The sequence below is a fragment of the Ursus americanus genome, chromosome X (genome assembly GCF_024610735.1).
Source record: "Ursus americanus isolate L20-20 chromosome X, mUrsAme1.1.p, whole genome shotgun sequence".
Lineage (NCBI taxonomy): Eukaryota > Metazoa > Chordata > Mammalia > Carnivora > Ursidae > Ursus > Ursus americanus.
The window spans coordinates 76,346,183-76,368,935 of record NC_142164.1 but is presented as its reverse complement, the minus strand read 5'-3'; the positions used below and the strand labels follow the sequence as shown (position 1 = coordinate 76,368,935).

The window sequence follows — 22,753 nt, the reverse complement described above, 5'->3', positions numbered from 1 at the left end:
TAGCAAGGAGTCCCTGAATGAGGGATAGCAGATGGGGTCCAACTCACTCGTTTGAGTAAGCCATGGCCCACAATCTGTACAAGGGTCGTTGCAAAGGGGGGTACTGGCCCAAGAGTGCTCTATGCCCTGGGGAGGTGCTGGCTAGCATCAGAACAGGGCCCACAGGCAACTGAAAGGTGAATTAGTGTATGGCAACAAGAGTAGCGCGGACCTACTCCCTCATTTCCCTACCTATCTTGCTCCTAGCACTTAAACACCAGGAGGAGGCTATAGCAATGTCTGCCCAGGTGAAAGCAATGCCTATGGACACTTGGGCACAGAGCAGGGACAATGCTTGGGGTGGGTGGGTTAGTAGACAACCCCAGGGAAGAACAGGGTACAAGACCCACAAGAATTGCTGCCAATGTATCCAGCCCAGCATATCCCACCACAGTCCCTTCCAGTGCTTTCATTCACCTCAACAGCGGCTCTTATTCACTAGATATTCCCTATGAATGAGATACACATATGCCTTGTGTATGACTTTCCTTCTGCTGATGTAACAAGTTACCACAAATTTAGTGGCTGAAAACAACCAAATTCACAATTTTACAGTTCTGGAGGCCAGAAGTCTAAAATGTATCTGCAGGTCTGTGTTCCTCCTGGAGGTTCTAGGGAAGAATCCACTTGCTTGTCTTTTTCTAGCTTTTAGAGGCCTCCTACATCCCTTGGCTCACACTCGCTTCCTCTGTCTACAAAGCCAGCAGTGTAGCATCTTCTATTCTCTTTGATCTCTGCTTCCACCCTTAGATGTTTCGCTGGCTCTAACTCTAATGTCTCCCTCTTATAAAAGACTCTTGCATTTACCTTGGGCCCGTCCAGATATTCCAGGATAATCTCCCCATCCAAAAACCCTTAACTTAATCACATCTGCAGAATTCCCTTTTGCCATATAGGGTAACATATTCACAGGTTCTAGGGACAGGGATGTGGACACCTTTGGAGTCTGGGGGACAGCCTACCCCAGCCTACCCCATCTTGCATGAGTTATTTCCATTTAATCTTTACAACACCACTGTGCATACCCATTGGCAGATGGAGAAACTGAGGCTTAGAAAGGTTAAGTAACATGCTGGACTTGACACAGCTCGGAAGGGGGCAGGGCCAGGCATGGAAAACCTGGTAAGGTGACTAAGGATCTCTGCTTTGCTCTTCCCCACACCTGTCCCTTTTCTCATCTCTTTTTCTTCTGCTCCTATTCCAAGAGAGCAAGAATACTCCCTTCCATCCCAAGCCCTCTTGAACTACTAAATGTACGCTCAATTGGAGCAGCTGCAAGGTGTGTGATGGCAGAAGCCAGGGCTTGGAAGTCTGAAGACTTGGGCCCGAATATTGACATTCACCAGCAGCGCTATGATCTTGGGCAAGAGAGCTAACCTTTCTCTAGCTTCCTTGGTAATTGAAGGTTGTTGTAAAGATTTCAGTTTGGAGGTAGTTTAGGCACATAGCCTACCACAACAATGTTAGTTTCCCTCCTCTCTTTGTACTCCTAGGGTTCTCACAAGTCAGTTGTCCTTCCTTTGTCACGTGCTTTTTACTCCAAACAAACCTGTGGTCCGCAATATCCCAAGGCATGGTTTAATTATTTCCTTCCGTTAAAACCGTGCCTGGTGATATTTTGGCTATTAAATACACTGTGTTTATTGACTAACAACTTCTGTGGCCTGTCTTACATAAATGTGATTTCTGTTAAGCTTTTGTGAATACTGAGTGTACCTCACAAACTAAACCCTGCTCCTGATTAGTCCTTTGAGGAAATTGGTTGGAAGCCACAGTTCTAGTTTGTGCATTGCTTCAGGTAGGCTCTGATCTCCCCAGGGTGCAATGGGGAGCAGCCCTGTCCTTGTTGTGGAGTGGAGCAAAGGTTCACTCAGATGAAGCCCAAGACAAAAATGCCCTCCCCCCGAGCCCAGCCAGCTGGTTGGTAGGCAGAAGGCAATGCAGCAGTAAACATACACTGCCCCCAAATTAGTTTATGGCCAGTCTTCCCCAACAGGAGACCTTGGTAGGCTCTGGGTATAAAGAAAATTTCAGTTAGAAGGTGACTGTTGGGAAGATAATTAGTTTGCTGGATTACATTCCCATAAAATCCCATCAGGATGGAGAAGCTATTTAAAAAAATACAGGTGATTTTGCAATCCTCTAGGCAGATTCATAAACAGCAAACATAAGACAAACAAAAGAGAAAAACAAACAAAAACAAAAACAAAAAAACCCTGAACTCAGAGGAACCTGCTTTCATCCAGAGTCACTGGTATGTACTGTTGGATATCCAGAGAGCCTGACAACAGGCCTGGCAGACAAGGCCGTAGAGATTAGCCTTTTCCTATTTGTTCAGAGAACAAATCAGAGGACAGAGATGGTAAGTGAACTCATTAAAGTCAAAGAGCTTGTAAGCAACACGGGGTGCACCAGAACTCAAGGTTTGAGTTCAATGCTTGTTACTCTATACCAGGCATCCCCTTTCTACACATGTACAGAGGACTGGGCCTTGTTGGGTGCAATTCAGCTGGCAATTCCGCTTTCCAAATGGGGCACACTGCCACACCCCGGCACTTATTCACTAGGGGTAGCCATACCCTGTTCCACAAACCCTATCGAGGCCTGGGAGACATCAAGAGGCTAGACAGGGCCCCTTCCCTCAATGGGATTACAATCTGAGGTTCTGTCAAGCAAGCACTTAATCTCTTTCAACCAAAAGGGTATAAAATATTCGCTTGCTTTTAAAATGTTCGGCTAAACACATGTGCAATATCTTTTCCATCCTGTATTCCTTCAACATGCATTTATTAAATGCCACTCTCACACACCGCTTGAAACACCTGAGAGGCGAAGGCTGTGCCTCCTGTGTGATAAGTGCTTTTCATGTTATCTCATTTAATTCTCACAACCCTATGAGGACAGCACTTAATTAACCACACACTATAGATGAGGAAACCGAGGCTCAGAGAGGTGAAGTGAGTTATGCAAAATAGTATGTTTGGAATGACATAAGAAAGATACAGAGTGTTTGCTATAGAGACTCCTCCCTCAGGGGAGTGAACATGGACTCAGTATTCATCCAGGAAGACAAGCTTCAGGGAGGAAGAGGCCTGTGAGTAGGCAGATGGAATTTAGATAGTTGGGGATGAGAGGAAAAGCAATTCACACAGAGGAATTAGTGAGCAAAGACCCATAGTGGATAAAGTTCAGAGTATGCTCTGAATTATATTTGGATTACCAAATGAATGAAGGAACCAAAATAAATCAGGCATTCAGGTGGACTGGAGCCTAGAAACCTCAGAGCCAACTTGCACTTCCACCACCCTCTCCCCATCCCCCTCTTCCACCCAATCAGTCCCTAAATCTTGTCCATGATCACCCTTAAAATGCCTTTCTGCCTCTCCATCCCCATGGCAACTGCCTTAAGGCTCACTTTCTTTTCCTCTCACTGCATATTCAAATTGCTTCCTAAGTGACCTGCCAGACAACAGTCTGCACAGCCTCTGTGAAGCTCTGCAAATGCAAGTCTGATCTAGTCAGTGCCCTGCTTAATAATCCCGTGGATATAGAACATTTTAAAGCTTCTGCATCTCTTGCACAGTGTTCACTGCTTTTGCAGTCCCACCTCCCCTCATCACCCAGCAATTCAGCCATATGCATCTTATCTGGGTCCTAGATGGGTCCACGAATCAATTAGTATACACATAAACTATTTCTGAGAACAAAGATGGTGAATTAATGTGCTGTGTAAGCCAAGACAGGAAAGGAGAGCTGAGACTACGTGATTCCTTCCGGAATACACTCCTCAACTCCATTTCCCCACACCCTCCACTAGCACCCCGTGCCACACATACATGTACATCCTGCATTCTGTGAGAATGTATTGGAGACACATTCCTTCCCAATAACCGCGAGCAAGTCTTGTACCAAACTGAAAAACACAGAAATCCCATGGTATTCATTTATCTGGTGTATTCCCCTGCCCTTGCCAATCTCTAGCTGTCATCTCTGCTCTAGTCCCACCCCTGCCTTGTGGAGCTTCTTTTCCTATCTGACAGCGGAAATTTGGCTGAGGAGACGCCCACTTCCTTTTTGGAGTTCGGAGTGCGTGGCAGAAAAGGCGGAGTCAGTTCTGCAGAGCATTCTCGCGCGCCTACGGAGGCAGGGAGTGCAGATGGCGGTTGATCATGCATTTCAGCTTCCCTGGGAGTGAGCTTTCTCGCTGAGAACGTCTGGTTTGTTGCTACAAAGACTATTGACATTGCTGGCTTCCGCGGCGGCCGCTTCTTAAGGTAGAGGTAGTTGCTTTCTGCAGAAGCTGCAGGCATCTTTCCCTAGAATTTGCAGTAGGCTCGAGAGCCCATAGTAGGAGACATGCCTCGGGGTCGGAAGAGTCGGCGCCGCCGTAACGCAAGGGCCGCAGAAGAGAACCGCAACAACCGTAAGATCCAGGCCTCAGAGGCTTCTGAGACCCCGATGGCCTCTTCTCTGGCCCCAAGTACCCCGGAGGACGACCTGAGTGGCCCTGAGGAAGACCCAAGCACTCCGGAGGAGGCCTCCACCACTCCTGAGGAAGCCTCCAGCACTGCTCAAGTGCAAAAGCCTTCGGTAGCCCGGAGCAATTTTCAGGGCACCAAGAAAAGTCTCCTGATGTCCATATTAGCCCTCATCTTCATCATGGGCAACAGCGCCAAGGAGGCCCTGGTCTGGAAAGTGCTTGGAAAGTTGGGGATGCAGCCTGGCCGACAGCACAGCATCTTTGGAGATCCAAAGAAGGTCGTCACAGAGGAGTTTGTGCGCAGAGGGTACCTGATTTATAAGCCAGTGCCGCGTAGCAGTCCCGTGGAGTATGAGTTCTTCTGGGGACCTAGAGCACACGTGGAATCCAGCAAGCTGAAAGTCATGCATTTTGTGGCAAGGGTGCGTAACCGATGCTCCAAGGACTGGCCATGTAATTATGATTGGGATTCCGAGGATGATGCAGAAGTTGAGGCTATCCTCAATTCAGGTGCTAGGGGTTACAGCGCACCTTAGGGAAATCTGCAACAGACCCTTGAGGGGGGTTGGAAACAACATCAAGGGTACCCCAAGACGTAGATTAGCTGGGTCCTGAGTTGAATATGATGGGAAAAGTGGGGGGGGGGGCATTTGGTATTTGTGATCAGTGCTAATTGTTTAACTGCAATATAGAGCGTTTGCTATGGATATTGTATGATTGTATACATTTTAATATAGTGCTGATTAAGGTCACAATATGATTAAGATCTGATTGCAGAAAAGATTTTTTTTTCTTTTTTCTGTCATTGAGATTTAGTATAACAGTTTTGCTAACGTTGTAAAATGAGTCCATCATATTCTGTGATCTGATCCATATCTTATACCATTGAAATAGGCTATTCCTGAAAGTTTGAAATAACCAGTAGTATGAGAGAAGGATAGGGGAATTCTTTTATGTCTGACCTTTATGAAACCTTTGGTTCTGCTGTTGTGTAAAGAAAACTGACAACTACCATGAATTTACCTAGTTACTGTGCAATATAGAACGAAATAAAAGCATAATGATGAGGACACCTTGTTCATTTATTGACCACCAGTTATGTGTGAGGCATCAGTTTAGGTTCTGGGGATACCCCATGGCACATAGCCCTCAGTTCTAAACAATGTTCTAGATTACACAGGAGAGACAAATATGTAAACTGGCAGTGTGGTAAACACTGTAATAGGGAGTATGGCATGCCATAAAAATGTAGAAATACTAATGTGACCTGTCTTGGGGGTGGGGCAGGAAAGAGGGGGCATCCCAGGATTCTATGAGAACCCAAGAGATGCTTAAATAAGTTTGGGGGAATCGAAAGGGGCAGCAGAGCATTCTGTGAAAATACTGTGTATTAGGTATTTTTGGATACCTAGCCCAGCTTGGAGGGAGGGGGCATTGGCAAAGGGAAGGGAATATCATGGGGTACTGTGGAAATAGATAATACACTTAAATCAGCTTGAGAGGAGGGCAGTGGAGAGAGGGGTGGTTGCAGGGAAAGGGACAGTGTGGGGTACTACAGAAATTAAAAAGATGCAATTGTCAGAAAATTCTTGGTGAGATGACAACCTGAGGTCTGAAAATAATATTGAAGATGGGGAAGGGAGTACTTATGGAGGCACTAAAAGCAGCGTGGACACTAGGGAAAAAAACAATTTCTCCATTGAACGATTAAGGTTATGTCAAGGGGAAAATGGAGAAAAATAAGGTGGGGAAGAGGTGAGCAGAAGCTAGTGCCTCAAAGTGTGGGAGCTATGGCTGATTTTAATGAGAAAAAAAGATGGTTAATAATGATAGTCCTGGAATAATAATAATTTAAAAAAGCAAAAAAGCAGAGTCTCTTGGGTGAGTCAGAGAGAAGACTCGACCTATGGCGTCTCTGAAAGGTAACCTGGCACTTCTCTCAGAAACTACAGTTTGTTAAGGTATGCCAATTGTTTTAAAAGTGTGGGTGGGGAGCTATGCATTTTGGGGTGGGAGGGAAGCACAGTTAGCACTTTGACTCTCTCCTTCAGCCAGGGTAGGGAGTACAGAGGGCTACCTGGCATGGTAGCCCATGGTGCACTAAGCCTGTGGTATCAAGTTTCTTCCCACCTCCAGGAAATTTCACACTTTTCCACCTCATTGTACCAAGGAGCTCAATGCCCTTCCAATGTATTCTATCACCAGGGAGTTCTGAATCCTCTACCTCACCCTGCAGCAAATCTGGAGATGTAGGAGTCATTCTTCACATTCTTTTCAGCTACAGGCAAAGAACATGCATAGGATGTTCTGGCCACCCCCAAAGTCTACCACATCTACCCTTAGAGCTAAACACTGTGTGAATTAAGTCCTCTAATAGGGAACCCGAAGGAGAGGTGCCTCACCTAGCTTTGTGGGGCTCAGAGGGAGCAGCTATCACACATAAAAGAGTGGCCAGGGTACCTTTTTTCTTTTGCCTCCAGTCAGTCTTATCCTCTTTCCAGCTGTGTGCAAGGTAAAGTCACTAGAGCCAGAGTATGCGAGCAAATGATTTTCTGGCAAAGGCCTGGGGACCCGTAGACATCAGCCTGTAGACAAAGGAGGTTTCAAACAAAAGTAGGAACTATGACACCTCAGCAGCTCCAAAATCATTCAGCAAACAAGAAAAGAGTGAGAACCTTCTACAATTCAGGCAGTGTGATAGAAACTGGGGCTGCAGAAAATGTAAAGGCATGTTTCTGGCCCCAGAGGAGCCCTATTTAAGAATGCCACCTCCAGGGCCGCCTGGGTAGCGCAGTCCTTAAGCATCTGCCTTCGGCTCAAGGCCTGATCCCGGTGTTCTGGGATCGAGCCCCACATCAGGCTCTTCTGGGAGCCTGCTTCTTCCTCTCCCACTCCCACTGCTTGTGTTCCCTCCCTCGCTGGCTGTCTCTATCTCTGTCAAATAAATAAATAAAACCTTAAAAAAAAAAGAATGCCACCTCAGAGGTAGATAAGGTATGAATCTGAGGTTCGGATTACTAAGTGACTTTCCTGTCTAGAGCCACAGGGGTGGCAAGTGACAAATCCTAGACACGACCCCACGTCTGGTCCCTGGAAATCCAGAGTGCTTTTCCATAGGCCACCCTGCTGTCCATGTCTGCCTGCCGATGCACTCACAAGGTCTCTGTCTTCAAAAGACACATGTAAAGTCCATGGGACAGGTCTCAGTAACCCCTACTGCAGCCTCGAATCCTTTTGGGGACAAGGCTGACTTTAAATTCTCTCCCTTTTATAGAAAAGGGGCCCATAGAAATCAGTCAGCACCAAGTCAGTCAGCTAGTAAGTGGGAGAGCCTGCAGAGCCAAGATTTATTGAGCACCTCCTCTGTACCAGGGACTTGCCACATATTATCTCTGCCAGGTCAGTAAGATTACCCCTGTTTTACAGGAAGCTCCAGCTAGCTCAGGGGAAGAAATAACATAATTCCAAAACCGGTGTGAATCTGTGTTTTCTTTGGCTCTGGTGGGGAATACTCATCCAATTGTCTAAAATGGTTATTTGCAAGTGTGGGCTAAGAAGCTTAATTCAGTCAGAGAACCAGTAGTACCCAGTATAAAGGGAGAAAGTGTGGGAGTATACTGCAAGCTGCACTGTAAAAGAGATGACTGCTGGAATCCTGAAGGCTTCAGGCAGGAGGCTCCACAGGGAGGCACAGAGGCTTAGGTGACCTGCCTTTGCCCAGCAAGGAAGCAGTTAATGACTCAGATGCACCCCCCCGCCTTGGCCTGGAGGTTTAGTGTGTCTCCCACCCCTTTCCACCCCCCAACAACACACTGCATTGGTACTGCAAAGAGTTAATCTTCATTTGATTAGGTAAAAGCTGAGCAAGGGTGGGATTTCCGGTGGCTGTGAAATGAATGACAGGGCCAGGGGAGAGGCAGGGGAAGGAGCCTCTGGAAGCTGGTGAGAAAAAGAGAATAGTCATCGTTTCATTTACACAAATCCTTTGAGCTTTGAGCAGTATGCAGAGGGGACACAAGCTGGAAAACCTCTTGCTGTGCCAGTCAGCAACCTAAGCTGGCCCTATCCCGGCAGAGTTTCCACACAGTGAGTGGAAAAGCTGCAGTTTTAGTTGCCAGAATGCCTCCGAAGTGGATGGAGTTTCTGGGTCCTAGAATACTCCAGTTGTTTAGGGGGCTCAGGGATAGAGAGCTCAAAAGTCCCCAGGATATAGCAAGAGTGGCAGCTGCCATTTCCTGAGTGCCTAAATCGTGCCATGCACTTTGATGGTTGTTTTCATACATTGTTTTTAATGTTTGCAACAGACCAGTAAGGTAGGCGCCACCAGGCCAAGTTTACAGAGGAGGAAACTCAGGGTCACAGATCAGAAGCAAGTTGCTAGGGTCACCTGGTTGGTCAGTGATAGCCTTGGACATGAACCTAGGGCCAGGGCCAAGCAAGTCTGAAGCCCACACTATTATAGTAAAACAACAGACTGCATCCCCAGGGCACCTGGGGCTCCACCCAGCCTTGGGGAAGTCCTCTGTCTTCAAATTCCACCACAACCCAGGGTAAAAGTGAGAAGGAGCATGCTGGGGTGGGGTGAGGAGGCATGGGAAAATTAGGTTAATAAACCATTTGGGGATTAGCTGTGGATGTTCCTTTATTCTGAATTACTGTGGCCCCAGTTGCTAGGCATCTTTTGGGGCATACTCTGTGTAGAATGACTATTTCCTTCCAAGACAAATGTATCTTCTCCATCACAACACATTGCTTAGAAACGTCACCACTGTGAACATTCCATCAATCCTCAAATCCCAGGTCCTGGCTATCACACAGTGAACCAACCAAACAGCAACCTTTCTGGGCCTGCAACGTTGCTGTCTGGTGCTGTTTCCAACCCAGAAGTTACGATGGGTCACCAGAACTCTACCTTGAGCAGAGTAGAGTGCTTGGGATAAGACACAAGCAGCAAGCAGTTGGCTATCTGCCCATGCAAGAAGACAGGCTGGCGGCGGGGGAGGGGGGGGGAGTTGTCTTCCTTGGGCCCAGTGTTGTGGCCATGGCCTCAGCAGTCAGGTACAGAGCAGACCATGGCCATGGTGAAAGACAGATATGGATTCTGCCTGGGTTCACACTCACCCCGTGAGGTGGGTAGGAGCCAGGATCCCTCTGTCTCCTTCCTTTGGCAGAAGCAAAGAATTCCAGTGTTCTGAAGGAAATGACTTTGAAAGCAGTGGTGGTGGTGGAGAAGGGTGATTGCTATGAAGATGTACTGAGGCCTATATACAGGTTACTCCAGGGCTTGTGAGCCATGAAACAGTTAAACATCAAAGAGCTAATGGAATTTCTTTGAAAATCTGTGTGAGGACGCTTGCACAAAGGAAGGTCTCCACTCAGTCAAAGCTATATAGAAGAATAGCTCTGGAGCAATCCAGGGCTTGCAGAATAGACTTTGGGAGGGAAAGTGGACTCTAGGTTTGTACTGCTCATCATTCGACAGACATAAAGCTCACACAGCGTGGTTTGGAGAGGAAGGTAGAGCCCATAAATAGCTGGTTTAAATCAGGCCCAGTTCTTAACTGGTCAACTTCTGCCTCAGTTCCTTGTGACAAATGACACCCTTGCGGATGTTATCTCAAAGTATGCAACGTATGAGAAGTGCCTGAAATCCCTCCAGTAACTATGACCAAGGAGGCCCTTGGATTCATTCTCAGCCTGTAAAGTTTCAAAAATAACCAGGCCTATGTTATTTTGGATGTTGTGATTATCTAACAATTCATCCATTCACTCGTTCGACACGCATTTACAAAGGTCTATTTGTGCTAGTCACGGTTCCAGTCACCTGGGATACATATATGAACAAATCACAAGCTCTTCTGCAGAAAAACAGAAAATAAAAGGTAAACATTTTAAATAACAAATTAGGCAGTACCTTAGAAGGTGATACTTACTCTGGTCGGCAGGGGTGTGGGGGGCAGTGGTAAACTCGCACAGAACAAGGTAAAGGTGCATTGGAAATGCCAGGAAAGAAAGGGATTATTAAATTCTACTAAAGGGTAGGCAGGGTAGAAAAAGATGGAAAAGGTGAGGGTGTTTGCCTTGCCGATACATAAAGGAAGTATTGTTCCTCACAGAAGGACCAGTTAGTTCAAAGGCTCCAAAGCTCAGGAGTGTCTAAGCACATTTGAGGAAGGGTGGACAGGCCAGTGTGGCTGCTGTGGAGTGAGCAAAAAGGACAAGAGTTAGAGATGAGGTCAGAGATTAAGAGAATCCCACATTATGTGGGGGCTAGTAGGCCATTTTAAGGAACTTGGCTCTTGTTTGCAGTAGAATGTGAGGGGGGATGGAGAGGAGGGAGGTAGTAAGGGACTGAGCAGAGGAGTGGCACAATCTGACTTATCTTTTGACCACTTCCTATGTTAAGAACAGAGTGGAAAAAGGCGAGGGTGGGAGCAAGAACACCAGGTTAGAAGCTATTGCTGTAAGTCAGGCTAGAGATGAAGATGGTTCGGATCATCTACAGGTAACAGTAGATATGATGAGAACTGCTCAGTTTCTGGATACATTTTGAGGTTGATCTAACAGAATTCCTGATGGTTTGGATGTGGAGTTGTCAGAGAGAAGTCGACACTGACTCCAGGGTTTGGGGGGTGGGGAGGCTTGTTTTGTTTTGTTTTTGTTTTTCCTGAGGAACGAGTAGGATGGAATGGCTGCCAACTGATATGAGAACTGGCTGTAGTTGGAACAGGTTTTATAGGTGGGGGAGGGGATCAAGAACTCAGTTCTGGACATGTTGAATTAAGATGTCTCTTCGACACTCAATGTGAGTTGAGTGGGCTGTTGTATAGAATTCAGTTGTATAGAAGTCAGGAATTTGGCTAGAAGTTGTGCCTAAGATGTATAAAAGGCATTTAAAAGTCATGAGACTATATGGGATCAGTTAGGGAGTGAGTGCACATAAGGAAGAGCAGAAGATCATGGACAGAGACCTGTAGCATAAAGGGATCAGGGGGAAGAGGAGACGCCAACTGAGATGACTGAGAAGTTTCACCAGTGCTGTAGACCAAGAATGTAGTGTCCCAGGAGCCATGTGAAGCAAAGTGTATGAAGGGAGAGTCAGTGGTCAACTATGCTCAAAGTGCTGACACCAAGTGACATAAGAGGAGGAGTGAGAATTGACCATTGGATTTAGCAACGCATAGGCCTCTGGTGACCTTGATGAGAGCAGCTTCACTGAAGGGTTGGGTGATAGGGCCAACCTGCTTTGGACAGGTTTAAGGGAGAATGGGAGGTGAGGAGTCAGTGAATATAGACAGGCCTTAAAAAGGAGTTATGCTGCAAGGGGGAGCAAAGAAATTGGCCAGCATCTGCTGGGGGAAGAGAGAATCAAGAAAAGACTTACTTCAGATGGAAGAAATAGCATCGTGCTGAAGGGAAGTATGCAGCAGGGAGAAGTGAAATCAACAGCAAAAGGGAGGCAGACAGAATTGCTGGAGCAGTAACTTTGAGTAGGCAGGAGAGCACTTGGACCTTGCAAAAAGAGCAGGACTGGAGCATGCACAAGGAGTTGCAAATCATGTAGTTACCAGATTGGGCAGAGGTCAGCTAGGCTTTCTGTCCCTGCTGAACTCCTCTAGCTGAGGTCAGGCACCTGCTTATTTGTTGAGCCTCCATGTCTGCTGAGTGCCTATTATGTACCAGGCACACTTCAGAGCACCTTAGTAACATTTAATACTCCAAACAACTCAATAATGCGGGTTATATTGTGATCCCCATTTTGTAAGTTAGAGATGTGCTGCACAAGCTGTTCAGATGGATTGGCCAAGGGTACTCAGCAAACAACTGGAGGAATAAAGTTTTGAACCTGAACAGTCTGACTCTCAAGGGAGTTTTATAACCATAGGCCCAAACCTGCTGGCAAGTCAGAGTGTGGAAGTACTCTTGCTTCCTCTTACATTGTTATGAAGCCTCCCCGCTGAACCACAGCTACTTGGAATGGCCACATGAGAGCTACAGTCTGTATGTGTGAGCACTTACCTCAGTTTCCTACATGACACAGCTGGTGTTCTATTCAGGGCTGGAGCTACATTCTAAGTCTGAGCCTGAGTGGCAGAGCCCCTGTGATCTTGACTTGCTTAAAACAGACCCCTCCTCTGAAGGCTGGCCCAGCTCCAAGTGGAACAGACATCCCAGAGCCACAGAACTGACCTCTCCTTGATTTTTAGAACATCCTTACTACCTGAAGGTCTGCTTTCTGACCAAGCCAGGACAGTAGCTCCCTGGGGACATTAACAACTCTGATCAAACTAAAAGGCCACTGTGCCATTCAGAACACTATCCTCTAGGCTGTTGGTCACACACACGCATGTACGCACACACAATCTCTTTGTTCTTGGTTGGGCTTTCTTCAGTTGGCTTCATTCTGAAGTCTTCCTAACCCCTACTAAACTTGTCTAGTAAACAATCCCATCTGATATGACCCCAAGGAATGAGCTTCACAGCGAGGTGAAACCCTATCTGCAGAGTAAGCCTGAGACTAGATAAAGCTTTCACAGGATTGGGTCTCAGGTCACAGGATCTAAGCCTATCCCAGGAAAAGAATAATCACATGACTAATCTAAGCCATTGAGAATGAATTCAGACTCCATGAGAAAAAAAGAACAGAGGAAGAAGAGAGGGCTCTGGGGCCACCAGAGACCCAAATGTGGAGGACATCTTATTTTATAGATGAGTTCCTTCAGGGCACACACACACACACACACACACACACACACACACACACACACGCACTCCAATAGCCCTGACTCAGAAATGGCAATCAAGGCCCTTAAGCACCCACTTCTCTGCAAACAGACATTTAGTATTGTTTTATGCTGTTTTCCCTTCAAACAGTGCTTCAGTTAACATGCTTTAAACTGTATCCCTCTTTTCAGAGACAAGCTCCTCCAAGATTCCCCCCATCTCTGCTGCAGGGATTGCAATAAAGCTGGTCCTCAGGCACCATTGGCCCATGTTGGGGGGCGGGGGAGCAGCCACCAGGATTAGGTAATCAGCATTTCTGAAGTCCTAGTAAGATAAACAAGTGCCGGACACCAATAGATCAACAGTTGAGGTAAACTGTGCAAGGTGAATGGAAACATGCTAGCCCCAAACCCAAGGCTTCTACTTGGGCACCTAGTTGAAGTTCTCTAACTTGTATCTGCTTCCACGTACACCACCAAAAACATGAACAATGCCTCTTGCTTTATAGACATGCTGTGGAAAATAAATCACCCGATCCTCACAAAGTGCCTAGAGTGCTGCTTCTCAAACTGTCTGTGGTGAAGGATGAGTATTTTGTTTTACCCCAAGTCAGTCACTCACAGATCAATACATTTGTATAACACAAGGAAAATAAGTTAATAGAAGGAAGAAAAATAGCAAAGACACACAAAATACAAGCCCTGATTTTTGTTAACATCGTAGAGACTCTCGCCATCATAAAATACAATGATGCTATAAGAACTTTCTAAACATGTACTCTCAAATTATGTACTTACCACAGATTGGTAACACACTTTTGCAAAGCAGCAAGTGTCCACGGACTGCACATTTATCCCTTCAGCTCTGGCACAGTGCCTGGCCCATCAGAGACATTCAATCGGTGGTTGCTATTGCAAGGGAATTATTACAAAATATGGTCCTTATTATGAAGGAGATTAAATAACAAGAAATCACAAGTAAAAAGAAGAAGAAATACCAAGTGATTCGACTGCTGACAGAGTATCAAGAGAGTTGTGTGCCCAAGAAGGAGTACAGGAGTTCAAAAAGAAGATATCACAGTGGTCAGGACTTCCGCTGGGCCTTGAAGGTCAAGGAAGGATAGAACTTACTTTGTAGCTTTTTGTATTTTATGATTGTAGGAAAGCTTCATGCTCATTGCACACATTTCTGCCAGTCCTGAAAGTATAAAGAGTTTGGGAAATATTTAGCCTTAATCCCACCATCCAGAAGTTACCTGCGCTAACATTTGTGGGTATACTTTCAATGCATAGTCGGGAAGATGATACTGATGATAATAATACTGAATATGATAAAAATGATAATACTACAGATATTACACACACACACACACACACACACACACATCTAATGCTATACACACATATTTATAAACATTTACACCAGTTTTCTGTATATCAATACAAACAAGTACCATGACTCAGAGCTCCCTCTGTTATCACTGTTGACCCCATCGGCCCTCTTGGCGAAGATTCCCACAGTTGTTGTGCCTGGGAGGCCCAGAAGGGTGACACGAAGACCTATCTGTTCACTATAGTCTCCAGTAAGCAATCTTGAAGTCCTCCGAGAGAACTTCAGTGTAGCCTCCAGGTAAGATGATGCCCCCTCATGATGTCAACATTGCTCCCAGGCAGTTCACATAGCTGCCAGGGTGCAGGGCTGGGAGCTGAGCTGCATTCTGTGTGGAGGTGCATGATGTGGTCCTGTTCCCAACTCTGTATCAAATGTGGACTCTGAAGCAGCTCTGCCAAACCCACAAGGCCCTTCTCAGAATAACAGGCCCCCTCACCTCCTACCCTCCAATCAAGGTTATCTGAAACAAGTCCCCAGTCTCCAACACAATGCACCTAGCAGTTGGAAACTCTAAAACACTGATCTGGACAATTTACAGCATACACACACACACACACACACACACACACACACACACACACACACACACATGCACGTGCATGTACTCTCACACATACATAATTAATGCATTGCTGAGGAGGAACTGCCTAGCTGGGGAGTGAACAGTTATCACAGCTGCCCTCTCTTTGTGCACTGAGGCAGTTCAGAGGAGCTGGCTGTTCCAGAACTCTGGTCTCCCCACCCTTGTTGTGTAGGAATGAATCCCCTTGCTCCCTTGGTCATACAGGACAAAATTAGTATTTTCCTTGAAGAATTGTACTAAGACCAAGCAATAAGCAAAATAATACCCTCAGACATCAGGATAGAACTGCTCTTTGTCCCATGGCTGATCATCAAACTCAGTCCACATATCACCTTAGCCTGTCATCAGCCATCATCTGTGTCATCGCAGCCACACAGATCCGGAGCTTGGCTTGGTGCTAGTCCATGCCAAGAGTGACCCTCAGGCTGAGGTAAGTGGAAAGAGGCACCACAGCCCAACCTGCCAGGGGGTCTCCTTTCTCTGAGAACCTGTTTCCTTTTCTGCTGTCTCGCAGGGCCCGCCCTCCCCCCACGCTCCTCTGTACCTTGGCTACATACAGCACATCTTCCTGCTGTTTACTGCCCATGTCTGATCTTTCGTCTGGGCTGTGCCCCTCACCCCTGTCCCTGAGACAGTTCACAGAAGCCAGGATACGATGGGCTGTTCTGCCACCCTCAAGTTTACTCCTGACATGGTTGCTCTGTGCTCCCAGTCCTTGAAGTCTGTCTGACTACTCTTGTTTCTATATGCTCCTCTGACCCTCCTGACCTCTCTTCTGTCCCTTCCTGTATTCAGCAGCCTCAGCTCTCATTCTCAGCTCATTGACTGAGGAGTTCTGACAGACATGTCCTGGGCCCCAAAAATGATAAAATAAGCCTCCTTTCCCCCCAGCAGGTGACGACTCCATCTTCCCTCCCAAGTCATACAGAAACACAACAACCTCTTCCTAAAAGTACGCTCACATACTCGCATACCCACAGACAGCTGCCTCACACATGTTCAGACTCTCCTAGATGGGACATCATCCCAATCTTCACTTCTGAGTGGGTGCTCGTAGGCTTACATTCCCAGGCAGGCAGACACACACCCAGGTATACAGACACAATCAGGTGCCATAGGCACATACTCGCCATATGCACAATCCATAAACACACCACATATACTTCCACACACACAAACATATTTAAAAAATGCACAGGCACCTTACAGTCACACACGCCACATGCAAGTACAGAAGCATATACATGTGCACATACAAGGAGAGAGAAAATCTCAGAGTGGGGTATGATGCCCAGAAATACACATAAATGTGCATGCGCATGCACACACACACACACACACACACACACACCTAGAAATTAACACACATTACAAAAGCAAGTATACTCACTAAGACAAACATACATGCACACACATGAGAAGAAGCCACTTATGTCTACTAAAACTGTCCAAATTTCAAGAAAGAAAGTAAGTTAAAGATGGATTTCTAAGCTTCTGGTTCTTCCCTCATCCCAGGCCTAGAATGCATAGATGTGAAGCTAATGATCTGACAGTGTCTGTCTTTCTCTGTTTCTCTCTCTTTCTCTCTGTCTCTCTGTCTCTCTCTCACACACACAAGCACACGCAGAGACATGCAAGTGGGCTCTCTCACACACAAACACGTACACACACACATGCTCTCTCACATTCTCTCTCTCTCTCTCTCTCTCACACACACACACACACACACACACACACACACACACACACATCTTCACAGAAATGGTAGGGGGGGAAGTTGAGGGTGGGCAGGTCCCGAGCAATGGTTACTGTGAGTAGGTAGCACCTACATCCTCCCTGGAGCCCTGGGTCACAGAAGAACCCAGTTCTTGGCACCCAGCCCAGACAGATCCAAAGGGCAGAGCCATGCCAGCCTGCTTCTCAGCTCCTTCTGTTCACTGTTCCCTGCTTCTTCTCCCTGGTGTGAGGCCTCCCTTCCTGCTGGCATGACCCTCTTGGAATGTAGCTGCGAAGAGAAAGCAGATATACCTGCTGTTCTCTCCAGTCACTAGTCTCAAGAATCTTGCCTCGGAAAGAAGAAGACAGAGTGCACGTGTGCAGAGGGTGATGAAGGAGTACAAACAACCTGCATGCCAAGTCAGGGAATAGGAGATCAGCAGGCAAAGCAGCAGACAAGTATCTGGGAGGAAAAAGAGGAGTGAGTGGGGCATGGCAGTGGAATCCTACCCTGTGACCTAGAGCTGCCAACACAGCAAAGATTTCCTCAGGACTCCCAAGGGGTCCCCCAGCACCCCCTTTTACCCTCCAGCTCTGTGAAATCAGACTGATTCCCTGAGAAAGCCTCAGCCCATGGCATGATGACCTTTGACATGAGGCTTGGGACATGTAAGTAACAGCTACATAGACTGAAAACTCTTGAAGAACGTCAACAGCAGAGGGCCTCAACACAGGGCCCTGGTCATTGAGGTCATGCTACCTTTCACTCCCCTCACCATGTGGCTTGATGCCCCCAAAGCCCTCCACCCTCAGTCAGTAGACGCCCACACAGCAGGGTACAAGAGCTCCAGCAGGCAGGAGTGGGACTGCTCAGGCCAGACCCTGAGTTCCAAGGACCAGGAAAACTGTGACACCCAATAGTCTCCAGGCAGGCTTGTATGTGCCTCTCCAGTCCTGGCAAAAAGCGTGTGGATCAGTGATGAGATTGTGTGAGAATAAAATCAGCAATTAGATTTCGAAGGGAATAAAAGCCTCTGAATTATCAGTTTTACAAAAATTGTCAGAAGTGGGCATGCCAGGAGAGTAGAAGAATCTGTGTACCTAGAGCAAGAACCCAGTTAGACCACGAAGCTAGGGTTTTCCTCAAGGTAGCTCACAGTCTATCTACATCAGCATCCATGTTCCCACATGTATACTGAAAGCAGTTCCATGAGTGCAGTTGGTGCCAAAGTGGATCTAGGAAGGTGATGCGGGGACTAGTGGGATGTGACATATTTACCACTCCAAGAACCCATGGACTGCAGTAGCCTTTCTCTTCCACGGCAACTTACTGTGTCCTGCTTTGTTGCAGGCAGGGATCACCAGCCAGAAGTCATGTCCATGGCTTTTGGACACCAACAGCGGTAGCAAACCCAGGGGCTGTTGTGTCTCTCTGCTAAGGCAGAGAAGTCAAGAGTGGACTGGTTGCTGTGAGCTCCTTCTTCATATCTACCTCCCAACCCCACCCCAGTTCCGGCAGACTATAGAGGATACTTATCTCTTAATAAAGATGAGGTTAGGAAATCACTACCTGTCCCTGTGCCAGGTGATCAAGAGTGTGGACCTCGCTGCCAGTGAGGTCTCTGCACAGCAAAAGTAAGCCTTTGATGGGTCAGATGTTGTGATGTTTGGGAAGGGAGGATGTGGGCCATTCATCCTTGGACTGGTGGAGTTAACAAGCAGGCCATCAGGCATGGTACTAACTCCTTGGTTATGGGTAGGAGCCCCCAAGGCTGTGGAAACATGACTCATGGCACTGAGGCAACTGCTTTTCATTCTTCGATAAACACTCTCTCTCTTTTGGTGATGCCCCCCCAGCTCACACCTCCCCCCCCCCACACCCCACCCTGCACATCCCGGTGTATGATCATCTATTTCCTCAGTCCTCGAGGGTTGGGGCTGCTTGTACTACATACACCCCTGGGGAAAGAATGAGATTTGGAATCAGAAGGTTTGACTTCCTCACTTTCACTGGGCTGTCTGACAGTGGACACAGACTTTTCATTTCTTTGAGTCTCAGCATCCTCAGTAGTAAAGTGGCTATTACAATGACAATACCTACTCAACAAGATGGTTAGGAAAATTAAATGAAGTACTGGGTACGCAACTGCTTTGTGTAGTGCAAGGAGGGACTAAGCAGATATTATTCTTATCATTGCTAAACATAATAATAGATAGCAATGTGTACTTACGAAGCCGGTCACATTCCCACTAATTGTGTGTGTGGGGGGGGGACCCTCCTCTGTCCTGTCTGACTTCTCTGGAAATTGCAGCAGTGTCTATGGCCAGAGGTTTAGTCCAATTTCCCACTGTCATTTTACTGGAATGCAAGCTCCGTGGGATCAGGATTATGTCTGTGTGTTTGCTCCATTTGTTGGTATATCCCAGGTGCCTGGAATGGTACCTTGTGCATATTAAACATTCAAAAAATATTAGTTGTGTGAGTGAATTAACCTTTTTGAGAATCTATCTAGTGGAAAATAATGTCAATAATAGTGTGACGAACACTTTCAAGTTAGTGAGGTACTCCCACAAAGAAATCAGCTGACAGCAGAATATTACATCACTCATCTTTATGTAGAAGAGAATTACTTTACAATATGGAGACCACTGAAGCTTAGGGGGCACGTGCAATGAATCATTAAGTTAAAGGTAAATCGTGCAACAGCAAAGCCAGAAAAGTTGTTAGGAAGCTCTGAAGATGGTACAGGATTTCCCCACCCCCCACCCCCGATCCTGGGGCAGATTTCTGAATGAGGAGGGAATATAATTCGTAGTTATAGCTCATGCTAATTGAGCATCTATTACATTCCGGGCATGTGTTTATATCACCTATATCATATAATTTCACCCTCACCACAACACTATGTGATAGGGTTTATAATCCTCCATTTTCCAAATGAGATATCTGGGATTCAGAGAGGTTAAGTAGCTTATACGGGGCCATGCAAGGTTTCTACCAAGTGGCAGAATGAAGATTTGAAACCAGGTCTCTCTAAGTCCAAAATATGCACTTTGCTCTCAAATATTAAATGGCACTGCCCTCCATCATCTGTGAGCCGTTTCAAAATATTCATATGGGATATGCCAGTTCTTGGGCGAAGTTTGAAACCACTAGAGGGATATAGGCACCATAAATGGACAGGGAGGCACGTTTACACAGACTGTCTGTTAACCGAATTTCAAAATTTAATACAGTATGCTCTGCTGTGCAAACACAAAGTGGCTTATTTGTTTCCCATAACTAATCCTGCTTTTCCAGTACACACTCCAATGGATACTAAAGGGGGACAGGTAGGCCACTTACATTTCACGATTAAAGACTCTTCAGGCTCTTCCAGTTTGGCTTCTTCATTTCGGGCAATTATTGAGTCAATTCTAACTTCTACTTACTTCTTCTCCTCTGTAAAATGATGTCGTGGATTGAAGGACAGAGTGTGGCTTAAGTGATGTCATGGTGGTGGCCATACAGAGGTGCCCTCTGTCTGAGTGCTATTCTTTGGATTCTGATTATGTGGCGATGTAACTTGAATACCGCTTCCTTACTGGACTTTCCTCTTGCCAGACTTATGGATCCCCTTGAGATTTGGTTGCAACTCAAAGTTGACTCCAATGTGGGCGCCCAGTATGACATTCACTACAACAATGGTCTCTGGTCGTTTGTCATTACACACTGTGCACTAGGTTGATTAGCGTGCCCCCAAGATTCATGTCTACTTCAGGGTGTGACTTTATTTGGAAACAGGGTCTTTGCAGATGAATTAGTTAAGATAAGGCCATATTGGATTAGGGTGGACCTTAAACCCAGTATGACTGATGTCTTCATAAAAAAAATAGAGAATACACAGAGACACAGACTCACACGGAGGAGCACACCATGCAAGGATGGAGGCAGAGATTGGAGTGACGCCAAGGAAGAGCCAGGATTGCTGCAACCCTTCAGAGGCTAGGGAGAAGCAAGGAGGGATTCTTCCCTAGAGGCTTCAGAGGGAGCATGGCCCTGCTAACGCCTTGCCTGAGACTTGTACCTCCAGAACTGTGCAAGAATACATTTCTGTTGCTCTCAACTTCACAATTTGTGATACTTTGTTACAGCAGCCCCGAGAATCTAATACATGCACCAGTAATGAGACTTTGAGCACATACCTCCGACATATGTGTTGTTTATTAATTTACAGATTATATACTGGCAACACTATATAGTATGCAATGCTCATCATAAAACATACGTTAAAATTAGAAATTTAAAGAGATGTGATAAAAATAAATATGCTTAGAATTTCTAGTGTTTCCTTCCCGTACCTCAATGTTCTTCTTACCCACCTCATACGTGTACACACCCCACTTTGTAGACCAACGTGCTCCAAGATCCCTTCACCTCAGAGTCACTCTGATGCGTTCAACAACATTCAGCTGTCTTCCGTACCCTTCCAGAAGGCTGGTGAAATAGTCTTAATCTCTTCCAAAGCAAATGGGAGCTAAGGAAGTTTTAGAAGCGTCACATGGGTCTGATCTCTCCATATCCACCCTGAGTGAAGTGTCTTCACAGACTACAGTAAAGCTTTTGTCTTCCAACACTCATACTGGCTTCAGTGTTGTGGGCACATGCTGCCTCTATATCCAGCTATATCCACCCATCCCGACCTAATACCATCACCTACGGGATTTCTCGGAAGATGATGTTAGGACACACATATCTAACTAATATTATTATTCTTTCTCTCTCTCTCTCTCTCTCTCTCTCTCTCTCTCTCTCTCCCTCCCTCCCTCCCTCCCTCCCTCCCTCTCTCCTTCCCTCCATCTTTACTTCCCCCTCTCCCTCTTTCTTTCACTCACCTCTCCCTCCCTCACTTCTTCTGAGAAAGAAACACTTTCATTTGCCTCTTCTTTCTAAGAGTCAGTGACCTAATTCTTCTATATTATACCATCCTTCTTCTCAAGGGAACTTACACAATTTCCCCCACCCCAGGGCCATTGTGACTATTGGAAAGCAAAAGATCTATTGCAAAAAGGATGACAAATACTTACATTTATTGTTTCAAACTAGTATTGACATTACACAACTTTGCTTTGGGGAGCTTATTCAACCCCGTGAGCAAAAGATGGTGAGACCATCATGCACACTACCCCTGGCCTCTACTGATCCTACTTAGATGAAAAGTGTCAAGGTGGGACTGCTCCTTTCTTGAATATAAAACAAGAGGAAATGACAGTTCACCCAGAGGTGAACATGAGAGCTGATACACTAGTCTCCAATTTCTACTACTATTCCTTGGAGAACCTAGTAAGATCTGAATGGAGTGGGTCCAAGGGGTTTTTATTTCCTGGGAATATGCATGGACATGTTCAAGAATCTTCCCTTTTGAGTAGAGGAGAGCAGCGTTTCCAAGGGATCCTGCCAAGATTTACCACTCTTCTTCCAGTGTGCTAGTTGTAAGGATGGGAAGTAACTGACAGAGACAGTTCCCAGGACTGATGTGTATGTGTTTGTGGGTCAAAAATTGATGGGGAGAGATGAGCCCTAATTCCTATAAATGGAATGTGGAATATGTACCCATTCCACAATGACAGTAAAAACCAGGACACATGATCTGACTAAGGGTCTTTTGTTTCTAATTACATCTCTATTTTTCCACTATGAAAGTTATACCTATTAAGCACATTAAAGCAAATTTTCAAAATAGAAGAAAAGAAGAAAAGAATTACCCTAAACATGCCCATCTCCGACCCTCTGGCCCAAGGACCAGAAAAACTGCCAGTATGCCCCAGCTGGGCTTCTA

The 22,753-nt window shown here is 46.2% G+C and overlaps 1 protein-coding gene across 1 annotated transcript; it reads left to right on the top strand.

The window, feature by feature from the left end:
- Positions 1 to 4,146: 4,146 nt before the first annotated feature.
- On the top strand, positions 4,147 to 5,589 carry MAGEH1 (MAGE family member H1). Its single transcript, XM_045788452.2, has one exon. It carries the CDS (start codon positions 4,396 to 4,398, stop codon positions 5,053 to 5,055), a length of 660 nt encoding a protein of 219 aa, XP_045644408.1. The 5' UTR covers positions 4,147 to 4,395; the 3' UTR covers positions 5,056 to 5,589.
- Positions 5,590 to 22,753: the final 17,164 nt, after the last annotated feature.

Bases quoted from the DNA above. Each gene is read 5' to 3' on its own strand.
- MAGEH1 (XM_045788452.2), top strand. From the start codon at position 4,396: ATGCCTCGGGGTCGGAAGAGTCGGCGCCGCCGTAACGCAAGGGCCGCA.